The sequence below is a fragment of the Megalopta genalis genome, chromosome 16 (assembly GCF_051020955.1).
Source record: "Megalopta genalis isolate 19385.01 chromosome 16, iyMegGena1_principal, whole genome shotgun sequence".
Classification (NCBI taxonomy): Eukaryota; Metazoa; Arthropoda; class Insecta; order Hymenoptera; family Halictidae; genus Megalopta; species Megalopta genalis.
In genome coordinates, this window is record NC_135028.1 from 6,280,992 (window position 1) to 6,294,076 (window position 13,085).

Genomic DNA, 13,085 nt, shown 5'->3' on the forward strand with positions numbered 1-13,085 from the left:
GCTACGGGCTACTAGTCAAAGGTAATTTTTCATGATAGATCACGCTCGGCGTGGCGTGTCGCGAGCGCAGCCTGCTCACGACGGCGAAAAGTATGCTGCTCTGCAGCAGAAGATCAAACGTGCCAACAACGTCGTCGGTTCTCTTGGTCTTGCCGTTGCTCCCGATGCAATCGGTGATTATCGATCGCGAGTCCTCAATGTTACCTTTAAATCCCCCCCGAGCCCCGGCCCCCGAGCCGCGCCGATCGCTTTAAAATTCATCCAGGCTTTGCGTCACCTAAATACACGCAACGGGAACGATCGCTCGGCGCGAAAATACATTTTACACTCGCTGTTCCTAGAACTGGAGCAAGGCCCTTACGCCGGGGATCGCTGTTTTCGATACTTCGTCAGGTTTCATTAAGGTTTCGTTGCTAATCGTGGTCCCGGATAACTAATATTAGATCCGTTCACTAATATAGGGTGACCTGTTCAGTGAATGTGTACAGGGTGACCTGTCCAATGAATGTGTATAGGGTAACCTGTCCAGTTTAACACTTGCAAGGGAGATTTCCCAGGTATCCAATTGATATTGAGAAATCAACGATTAGAAGATTTATTAGGATAAAAGAAAATATTTATTTTCTTACTTATTATACAGTTTCATTATATAATACATTGTTATACACCGAGTGTTTCTTTAACTTTTGCCCACACTTTTTCGTCCACTTCTGTTAATATGACAAAAAAAAGATGTTTCGTACAAATGTTTATCGGTACCCTGTTTGCTATACGACTCGGTTCAAGGTCACTCGAAGATCATGCCCTAGCACATCGTTGAAATGATCTTGACACGAGCTACATTAGTGCGAAGCAGAAAATATGCAATGCCATTTGAAAAAAATTAAGGTGGTCCCGATTTTTTATTGAAAGGATAACAATTTGTTCAAATCAAATGTTTTACCGCATAGCAAACAGGGAACCGATAAACATTTGTACGAAACACTTTTTTGTCAGATTAACAGAAGTGCACGAAAAAATGTGGGCGAAAGTTACGGAAACACCCTGCATGAGAGTGTCCTAAAAATGTATCGCGATTCGGAAATGAGGGATTCCTGAGGTTATTTGAAGTAACTTTTTCCTTAGCGAAAGTGCAATCCGTGATTTTGTTTACGAGTTATTAACGAAAAACTGTGACCAATAAGAGGCGAGCACGGCTGGCGCGAGCCGTCTAGTGCCAGCTGATATCGCTTCTCATTGGTCAATGTTTTTCCTATGTTTAATTCCTTTTTATGATGAAAAGAAAATGAACAGTGTAGCATATCGAATATGGTATTTCGTATAACTATAATGTAATTAATAAAAATAATTATAATAACTATAAATATAACTATAACTATAATGTAGTATCACACTGATTGCGAAGATTTCCAACATAATCTATTAAATATGAATATTATATGTACTTTTTTTGAATCGAAATAAAAACCGACACTCCAATTGTCACTGCTTAAACATTAAAGTAAAGGTTGATATACAACAAATTATAACTTTTCTTTCTCATGTAGGAATTTATTAACGACAAAGAACTCGTAGTGCAAGGGGTTAACTGTCTCGTTGACACTGAATTTACCAAGTCAAGTTTTAATAAAAAACTGTATTTATTTATAAATACAGTCCATTTTTATTATAATGTATGTTTGCATTAAGAACTTGACTCAGTCATCTTCTAAGAAAGAGTTTAAACATCAGCAACTTTAAAACGTAATATGTGAAACTGGTGACAGTAATTTCTCTCTAATTGTCACTCAGCATGGAAACAGAAATAGACAATTTGAAAAGAGGAGACACGATTATTATTCCAGCGTCGCGGCTCGTTTTTAAAATTGTTGACAATCGAAGCAATCGAGTCGCGAGACTCGAATAATCGTGTCTCCTCTTCTCAAAATGTCCATTATTTCTGTTTGCATGTTGAGTGACAATTGGAGAGAATTTACTATATTTTGACCGGTTCGGTAGATTTAGTATTAATGCTTTCATAATTCTGACAGAGAGAAATATCTAATAAATTTGTAACACCTAACTGCAGATTTCAGTAATTTCACGCACAGAAATATGAAATCGTAGGAATTTAGTAGGACATTTGTTCGAAAAGTGACATTTACTAAAATATTTCTCAGAAAAGTTTATATATGTTATCAGATATATTTATTAGAATATTCGTTAGCGAAGTGACATTTACTGCAACATTTCCCGGATAAGTGACACTTATTCGAATATTCATTTGAAAAGCGACATTTATTAGAATAATAGCAGAGCTTATATCTAACGTTTATTAACCACGTCAGTATAAGAACTTCGAAAAGAAACGATCATCACTCACCCAAAAACACCGACGGCAACCGCAGCTTCCCGAAGCGCACGCTCCTGGTCCATCTCGACGAGAGCCTCTGGTCTGATGGTGGCAGTGTTTCTGGGTTGCCGTTCATTTTGCACGGCTGCAACAGAAGCGCACACCTTCGATGTAACGTCGATAACAGGCGTTAATTGCAGCCACGAATTAATTACACGCTGGTAAATTAACGCGAACTGTTCCCGTGCACCGTCGCGCACACGTGACATTGCTATTCGTGGTAATGTCTTTCAAAATTGACGCGCTCGAACATTCTAATCATCGATTCCACGAGGAGGCGAACTTACAGAGACGCCCGATTTTTAACGAACAGAAAGGGGAAGTTCAGTGAAAAATTTATGTTTAATTTATGTCTAAAAAATTTGAAAGGAAAACTTGAAGTTCGAACTTCAAGACAAAGTTGGAATCCGAATATTAACCCTTTTTGCATTCCTTTTGCTACGACTGTCGTCGATCGGCTTAGCCTCTTACAATATTCCTTAACACTTTCACAACCGCTGACACCACTGCGGTGTCATGGGCAGGCCAGTTGTTGTATGCCGGTGACACTCATGTGGCGTCATTGGTAGACCAGTCGTTATTTGCCGGTGACACTCACGTGGTACCATTGATAGACCAGTCGCTATTTACCGGTGCCTCCCACGTGGTACCAGTGGCAAGCCATTTGCAAAATTTTTCTTAACCCTAGAAAGATAACCATATGACAACGTACGTAAAAGATAACCATACGCTTCAGAGGCGCATGCTTTTCTAAGGCGTCAATTTTATACCAACAATGGATATTTATTTAAGTTAATCTAGTCATTTCAAAGGTTTGGCATTATTGTACAAATAAAATGCATTTATATTATATTTTTTTATATTTTAAGTAATTTTAAACTTCAATCACTAGACCTCTATGAAAAATTAACAAAAATCAACAGTCTTCGCAGGCGCCTCTGCGACGTAGGTTATCTTTCTCGGGTTAATAACGTGCGGTTGTGAAAGTGTTAAGCACTGTGAACATCACAGCGAGCTGTAAATACCTTTTCTGTCTCGTGACTGTCACAGTACTATCTGTACAGTACACAGTACTATCACGTCAAAAATACAACTACGGTGTGGACGCAAGTTTTAAGATGGAACGTAGATGGAATGTGGAACGTGGATTCGTAGATTGAATAATTTTTACGTCTGCTCAGGGAAACCGTCGTCTTGTATAATCGGTTGCTGCAATTCCGAAGAAGGAGACACATGAAACTTGCAGGGGAGCGCGGGGTAATTCCGGGAAAGGGCCTGGGGGTGTACAGTAAATTCTCCGCAATTGTCCCTCAGCTTGTAAACAAAAATGGATAATTTGTTGAAACGAGACGCAAGGCTCAAATAACTGTGTATCTTCTCTTCCCAAATTGTCCATTTTTGTTTACAAGTTGAAGGACAATTGGGGGAGTTTGTCGTAATATGATCGAATTTGCACCTGCAGCTTTTTCAATAAATATTACATCGTTCGATCGGTGACTAAGAAAAAACTCTTTATCAAAATTCGAGTTGTGATGAATGAAAATGGTGAAGGCACCTATTATGAAACACCGCTCAATCGTAACCCCTTCTTGATGCAATAATACAAACAATGCAATAGAAAATAGATTAGAGCATACGAAAGTGAATGTAAAAAGTCTAACCATATTTTTGAACATTGTTCTTTATGAAGTCACTCACGGAAATACTATTATGTAACAATCTACTGTTAGAAAAAAATGTTTGTTTCAGTATGGGTGTTTCTGAGCAAGAACATAACTTAAATTTTTTCACTGTTATGAAACATAGATACATGGCACGCAGGGCTGGGGAAAAATAGAATTTAAAAATAGTAAATAGACTATAGAAATATACTTTTACCTTCTCACATAATACAGAATTTGGCAAATAAACTTTCTTCGAAATAGTGTTTTAGTTACATATGGAAATGGCATTTCAAACATATTTAACTACGTATTGTTCGTACGTAATTACTATATAAAAAATGGTTTATTTGCTAAATTCTGTATTTCGTGAGAAAATAGAAATATTTATTTATTTTTTTATTTTATTTTTTATTATTCCCCAGCCCTAATGGTACGAAAACGGTGTTCCATATTAGGTACACGCACGTATTTTACTATTTCATTCGTATTAGATAAATATTTCAAAGTGAATTACGTTATACAGAAACATCGATCTATCGAACAGTAATATAAACATTCAACCTTTCAGTTATAATAAAATCGGTGATAATCTTATACCCCCTGAGAAGCATTCCATAATACGTGCTTTTATTTTATGCCGTGATTTTTCAATCAAAATAGTTAATTTTATGGGCCTATTAAGTGTTAGGGGTAAAGTATTACATAATAAATAATAAATTACAAGAAATAAAATGAAATAATAAATTAGATTTCAATTATAAATAAGAATTAAAGTTTTTATTTAAACAGTGTTATCTGTTGCAATCTCTTTGAAATGTGTTTTGTGGCTACTATAATACAAAATTAAGTTGTGATTAAACGATTGCTTTATATTTTAATTTTATTACTAAATTCTATTAAATATTGGCAATAAAATTAAAAAATATAACAGTCATTTCATTACAACTTAATTCCATATTAAAACAACCACACATACACTTTTCTTCGAAAAACTTGATCTTAAAATTAAGTAAATTTAAAATATTTAAATATGACTAGACAGTGGATTTTATGCAGCTATGACAAAAAAAAGTAATATTCTCTATTTTGATTTTTATTGTTATTGTTATTTGCAACCCTATTTTTTTGTCTTCCGTATAACAAAGCGTTTCCCTCCTGATCTTAATAAAACTAAAATAAATGTAACATCTAATAATGTGCTGCTGGATTATTTTCAACTTATCAAAAATATTAAGAATTAAAAGAAATTTTTATTGAAATCGCGTTTGCTGTGCGATTGAGGCAGAGATTTCTTATTTTGCATAAAGATTCGCAATCTAGATAGGATATTACATATTGTAAAATTACATAGTACAATTTATACATTTCTCTCGACGATTTTTAATATCGTATCCATCCCTATTCAGAAGGACATTGATATTATTCGATTCAGAATCAAATCAGAGACATGCGTGTTTATTTGCCGGCTAAATTTAGTACAGCGTATAAATTAGTATGTTGGAACACAAAATTACGTGACTCAATGATTTTTTTCATGAGATGTACTCAACTGATCGAATCGTCCATCTGGAAGACAACTATAAAAGGTAAACATTGAGCAACTTTAATGTATTACCATGCAAGGGATCGTCTTTGTTCGAACGATGAAAATTTCGGACGGTTCCGGAGGAATAAAACCGCCGGCCGCGGATGAGGCAATCGACCGAAAGAGGCTGCCGACAAACGTTCCATCGAATATTCTTCGATAATGCGTTCACCGCATAGAAAATCCACAGCCCCGGGGAGTTTCTTGGTTATTGAAATATTAGTGGAACGAGACTTGGTTCGAGGAGTCTTGCTCGATTAATCGGAGAACAAACGATTGGCCGCCGCCACCCTCTCGTCAAATTCACGTAACGCGCCGTTATATCACGCCAGCGGCCTGTGTCTGACAAGCGTGGATTTAACAGACGTGCAGGAATCAGCTGCGTTTATTGTTTGTATATATTGCTGTTCGATAAACTCCTGTTCGGCGGCCAGCTAAATACGTTCTCCTCTTTCAAAATAAGTATTCGCACATTGTTCTTTGTGGTCAAGCTATTTTTAGAAACGTGTCAACTGTTTTTCGTAACTCTTGTAAGCTCGTCTGAAACAGAATTGAGCATTGTACGGATCGTTTCGAATAAACATTTATCTAAGATAATTATCCGAATGAAAATTCCTCCTAGTCGAACATTATATTCGTTATTTGTCATAAATTATTCCATCTATTCAGTCGAATAATTCTTTATTATAATAATTGAATTCTTTATTTACATCTTCTCGAATTAATTAATATCCGCGGAATGTAAGAACGTTGAAAGAGTAAAAGATAAAATTAATTTGATTAGTCAACATTTCGGTTATAAGGAAAACGAATATCATTTTCACTGTATTTTAAGATCGAAAATCTCTTGGTTCGCGAGAAACAATTTTCCCTTGTCACGATTTTTCTAAAACGATCCGTGGAGATTCCTGTTTCGCTGCGACGATAAGAGCCTCGCTATTTGAAGATTACGAAAAGCATAAAGAGGACAGCTGAGAATGCGAAGTCGACTTTTTTGGCGAAGGTTAAACCGCGGAAAACGCGACGATCATTTCTCCGCTTTGGCCGGCAAAGGGGCTCCGTGACGTCAGACACATGTTAATGGGGAAACGATTAGGGCACTCAGTGGTGTGTAACAGCGAGCAGAATTTTTTCCAGCTTCCCTTTTAGCGCGGTACGGCTGCACAGTAATTTCGTAATAATAAAAAGCGTGCCGCGGCTCACTGTATCACCGTCGTGCTGCCTGCTGAGCGGCTTAATGGGATCCTCCTACTTCGTCAAGCCTTTGGCATCGGCGTCTCCCTTTTTCGCGCGGTTTCTTCCCTTCCTTTGCTCCCTGTCTCCCGCTTTTTCTACCGTTTACCCTGGCAGCATGCCGGGTTGCCGCCGCCACGCCGCCGTCGGGAAAGATAAACGCCCTGCCGTTGGCGGCCGCGTACCTCTTCTCCGTATCCCCAGGAAATTTTTCTTCCCCGTGTTACGCGCGCTTTCCCTTTTGTCTTTTTAACTCTTCAGTCCGCTTATTTTCACACAGTCCGCCGCTCCGCGCCGCGCCGCGCCGCCTCGCATCCCCTGGCACTTTTTATCCCCCGTGTACACTTTGTATTTCTTTACTTTGGCGCGTACCGACCGAGTAACCGGTACCCGATACCAAGATCGGAAGGGAGCATTCCCGATCGTTTCACGGGCTCTACACAAGAGAGACGCTTTGCCGTCGCGCCGCGGACTCGATAACATTGTCCGCGAAAATCAGGCGAGTGTGCAACATCGAATTATGTATTTGTGTCTAGGAGAATAGAAAGGGAGATTAATAATACTTAGTGGCGGGTTTAGTAGCACGTAATCGGCGATGAACCTCGCCCTTTGAATCACTATTGTTACGCTGTCTCTCCCTCCTGCTATGGATTTTCTATTATCGTTCTTCCCGCAGCGTAGTCGTCGGAATAAAGCTGCGGGGGCGGGGTTTCATAATCACTGTTCTCTCCTCTGTATGTATACCATTGTTTGGCAAACTGGTTCGCGGAATCACTGTTTCACTGAATTCCTCGCGGCTTGCAGACGTTTGCAGCAGGCACTGGGAATGGCGGAAAGATTCGACTAGTTTTCAGCAGCGGAATGCAATTTTCACGTGACAGTAGGCGAGACCGATGACGATTGCAACACGGAGGACGGTTCTAACGCGTTAAATATCTCAAAATATGTGACAGATATTATATTACACGGTTCAGATTTGTAATGTGAAATTACATTTGGAACACGCTCGTTTATCGTACTTAAATAAATACGAAATATAACCATAATTAATTTCTTTTGTACCAAGATAAACTATCATTCTTCTTTTATGAAAACATTGCTATTGGAGGAAATATAAGCTTCGACAAGGTATAGATTATGAACAGCAAAGACGTGAAACAATTTGTAGAACTAGGGGTTGTTCTAAGCTTTAACCCTTTGTATTCGAGTGGTGACTCTGAGGTGCCGCTAAAAATTGTTACATCACGTTGCAAAATAATTATCAGATTTGATTATATTTGTTTATATTTGGAAACTGTAACTGTTGTACGAATCACAAGACTCTCTCTCTCTCTCATACGCGTAAAATATTAATAACGTATGAAAAAACTAACACGAGAGTCATTGTTTCGCAAATTTCGTTCATTCTTTGGGTTTTTCTACATTCGTGCACATAATTGGAATCGAAGAGGAAAGCTTGCGTCTCGATTTTTATGATGGATGTTGAACATTGTTTTATCTATCCCTCCCGTAATTCGAATTATGTTTGGATATGGTACACTTATGAAGGTGTACGAATGTAAATAAGGTTAAAAATATTAAAAATATATTTATTCTCTTACCGATCACTCTAGAATGCGGATGTTATGCATTTATGATAAAAATTAATAGGTGAAATGCAAAACTATTGTTACCATTTTTGTTCAACTTCTTACGATTGTTAAAAAAGAAAAGATATTTTCATGTAATTTATATTTCTCTTACAATTAACTTAGATAATTTTTATTTTGCAGGAAGATCCACTGATTACACATTTTCATTATACATCGTCCTACAATCCTTTTCATTCCAAGTAATAGTACAATTAAAAAACAGTTTCCTAGCCAACGTCTAGTATAGACTAGTCCTTCTACCATCTAGAAAAGAATTCAAGTCATTTGATTCAATTTAAAAATAGTTGTCACGTTTTAAAAGGTGTACGAACACTTTCGCGGGCCATTGTAGCTGTGAAAGGAATCGTAGAGCAAGACGTCGAGCAAAAGCTATATTGACTCATAACTGAGAAAGCCTGATCCAGAACCACGGCGCAACGTCTCCTAAACTCCAAAGGTTAACTCCCTCGACAAATGAAGACTCCAAAGCTGACCGTTGGAACCCTTCCCATTATTTTCGCGTCTCCGCCGGTCCGGTTTCGCAGCACGAGAGATAAACGCCCTTTTACAGATCGTTTCACTCTCATTTACGCGTAACTCGCCGTGGGAGGTCCGCCTCCCTTTTTCACTTTGCTCCTTCCGACACCTCGTATCTCTCTCGGCCTCCCCCTCCCCGGATACACCAGCACGACACGATTTACATAGGAGACACGCGGCGTGTCCTCTTCGTCCTATCTCCTGGCGGATTCCGCGCCGCGGTGGACGCGTGTCGGCGCGGCGCCCCTGTGCGAAAAGAAAAAAGGAACGAGACAGACATCGACGGTTACTGAGATTCCCGCGTCCACGTATCGGGCGCACGTTGCATACGTTTATTTCCCCCAATTAACCCTTCGGGGTTGGCCGAAGCCACGCGACCGTCGCTAACGACCGCGGTGTTTACGACGCCGAGCGTCGTTTCGAACCGTCGCGGGCAACCGCACCCGCTCCGCATGCGGCAAAACGCCGAATCCGCACCGCAGCGTTACTTTGTGCCTTGCCGCACCCCCGGCGAACGATTTTCATTAAATGCCTGTAATAACTGCCGTAATATTCCAGGCCGGAACGACTGCTTTAACGACGCCGCCGCCGCCAACCAGATTCCCTGAGACATGTGGATCGATTTTATCGTTAGGATAATTTTAACGATCCTTCGACAACATAAGCGACGGAACATCGTTGAAATCTTTCTATCTGCACCGGATTCAGAAAGCGTTTCGACGAATTAGTGTGGTTTATACAATTAATGAACACCTTCGACTATTTAGATCTTTTTATCAAACCCCCAAAAATTGTGACACTCGATGAGAATATCGAGTAACAACAGCTTCGACTATTTAGATCTTTTTATCAAACCCCCAAAAATTGTGACGCTCGATGAGAAAATCGAGTAACAACAGCTTCGACTATTTCGATTTTTTTATGAAACCCCCAGAAATTGTGACGCTCGATGAGAAAATCGAGTAACAACAGCTTCGACTATTTAGATCTTTTTATCAAACCCCCAAAAATTGTGACGCTCGATGAGAAAATCGGGTAACAACAGCTTCGACTACTTCGATTTTTTTATCAAACCCCCAAAAATTGTGACGCTCGATGAGAAAATCGAGTAACAACAGCTTCGACTATTTCGATTTTTTTATCAATCCCCCAAAAATTGTGACACTCGATGAGAAAATCGAGTAACAACAGCTTCTCGAAAATTGTACCATGAGATTTAAAAAAGAAACTTACAAAATATTTCTGATATAGAAATATACAAATATGATTTGTTTTGTTAAGTTATTTTGTGACATATACAGGATGATTCAGCTGAAGGGGACCACCTACAGTGCTGTGAATAATTATAAACTCGAAGTAATTTTTATATTTTTACAGAAATTTAAGCAAAGACCAAGAAAAAACTATATTTGTATATTTATATATATATTAGAAATAATAGAAAATGGAAATATATACAAATATCGTTAAAGTTTTTGTTTAAATAACACTAAAGGTATAAAAGTTATTTCGAGTCTACAATTATTCACACCAGTGTAATTAAATAAGAAAATGGTGAAAATTATCGATTAACAAAGGTAAATATACCGGTTAAAAGGTTATGAATAAACAACAACCGGAGAATATCGGTATAATATCGGTTACATTTCAGCATAAATTTCTGGTTTATCATCTGATGATATTCTTAATTCCTCTTAACCTCGAAATTGGGAAATATTATTAACGACAAAGAAGTTCTAATTGCTGTAACTGTAGAACAAATGATGAGAAAAGGGGTTAAAGTACCTTGTTTAGGTTTATTTTTATTTACATTCGAGCATAAAAATCGTCATTTAACTGCCTAATATCCGATGGCTGACTTGGATCAGTAATTGTTGCATTGGGAGGAGTACGAAGACCAACGTATCTAGAAGAAACACCTTCGAAAATGTGTTCAACCTCTTGCAATAATTATCCATGTCGTTCCAGAAACGAGTATCAATTTCTGAACTTGTATTCACATAATTGCGAAAAGAAAATGATCTTCATCCGATTCCCTCGTGACAGAAGCACTTGTGCATGCACAGAAAATGAAATATAATTTCGAATTTCATAAAGTTTCCACGGTTTACAGTCGTTCCATGTTAATCCCTTGCACAACAATTTCTTTTGCAGCCACGTTAACAACAATCCTCCCGATTTATTCATGTAATTTTTCTTTACCGCATGTTTTTATTCGCTTTGCTCCTAGATCCCGATGATAAGAGAAATCAGAGTTTCGATTTCGAAGAAATCGATAACATTCGTATTTAGTAGATTAACGTATAAAATCTTGATCACGAGTCTGACTCGTGAACATAGCGCGATGGATCAATTTAGTATACTCGTGACATGCACGGGCATGAGCGTGAAGGGGTTAAAAAGCCGCATACATAAAGTTATAAATAGTCGCAAGCATCGTCGACTGTCTAGCCATTGAAAGAGCACGCCGTCCAAGAATTAAGCGTCCGCAAAATGAAACGAGAATCCCCGCCGCCAGCAATATCCAGTAATTGTCCTTAAAGCTTCCATGATCTCTGAAACAACAGCGCGTGGCTGCGGAGACTTCTGCGGAGAACAGCATCATAAGCGATCGAACCGCAGGGGCAAAGAAGTTCGTTCAATTTTGCCGGCTCGGAACGTAACTCCCGACACTCGAGAATCTAATTCCCCGGGAAGAGAAGACGTCCCATAGAAACATCGTCGTTCTCAGTCGTCAAGGGAACCGGGATCCAATTGGAAGTATTTCTTCTTACGACGTCAAGTTCGGCAATAAGAAAGTTGCTGCGCCCTGGGAGGGGTCTCTCGGCGAGGACACGGCGAAGGGTGGAAAAGAAGAAGAAGAAGCAGAAGCGGAAGCAGGAAAAGGAGCGAAATAAGAAGAAGGGAAACAGAGGCACGGTGGAAATGCTCTTTTGCCGTGGCAGGTGCGCCCACGGTTGGCTGAGAGGCATTAAGAGTTGAATCGAACGCTGCCGCGAAAGCAGACTTCTACCCCGCACCAATCACTCCGCTTTTATCCAGTTATTTATGTTGCGAACATAAAGGACCCTCGTTCGAATTTCGTTCTTCCAGGGAAGAACGGGGGAACGGGAGCGTTGATTGATTCCCACAATACGGGTTTACCTACGACAACGGGTAATCTAATGTATCGATAACCGGTGTCTCCGGAATGTCGCATCCCGCGAACTGAAATGGATATCTCTTTTCTCCGTCGAAGGCGTTTCCTCGCGGCGCGAAGAGCCGAGGATTCGCCATTTATCGGAACGTTCTTACTAACATTTGACGTTCGTGAACCTGTAAAATCCAATCATTGTGAAACTTCGCACACGCAAGTAAAGCGAGTTAGTGCTTAATACAATCGTATACCTTTCCTGGCGCCATTTTCCGGTTTAACCGTTCAGCGCAAAATAATTTTCGCGTATGCGCGACGCGTTCCGAAACTGTAAATCAATTTTTCAAGAGAAAATTCACGTCACTCGATTGCCTCGTGGTGGAAGCTCTTGTACAGGAGCCGCTCACTTGCCAAATCGATTAACTCCGTAAAACAGAAAGTAGAGAAATGTGATGGAATGATGAATATTATTGTTTTTTTTCAAAGTTCCCTTTGAAGTAAAAATTGAAATGAACGTTGTATAATGCATAAATATACAGACGTAGCTTTCTTATCTTATCACGTCCTTACGTGTAAAATGAATAAGATATAGTATTGGTGTAATTGTTATTGACTGCAATATATTGTTTATTGTTCGACGACCAAAAAAGTTCTGTTGTTTAGTGCTGTTGATCTGTATTATTTGGGAAATTTATTATGAATAAAGAATGTTATGACTGAACCAAGTGCTTTGACACTGAAATTTAAAATATTTCAAAAAGTGGAGTCGATCGATTTGGTCTGCGAACGGCTCACGTCATGCGTAGAAAATGAAACGTGGTTTCGAATTTAATAAAGTTTATACGATTTAATACTACATATATTTTTCGTTAACTTAGTGTGGCCGTGACAAACACAGACATGAGCGTTA

General features: G+C 39.0%; 1 protein-coding gene across 4 annotated transcripts in view; it reads right to left on the reverse strand.

The window, feature by feature from the left end:
• The window catches only part of LOC117227609 (photoreceptor-specific nuclear receptor), a 56,870-nt gene that overhangs the window by 14,760 nt on the left and 29,025 nt on the right, over positions 1 to 13,085 (reverse strand). For all 4 annotated transcript variants that reach the window (XM_033483012.2, XM_033483022.2, XM_033483046.2 and 1 more), the window contains one exon: positions 2,363 to 2,477. In XM_033483012.2, coding sequence (XP_033338903.1) covers positions 2,363 to 2,477 — 115 coding nt within the window. The remainder of the gene's footprint in view (positions 1 to 2,362; positions 2,478 to 13,085) is intronic.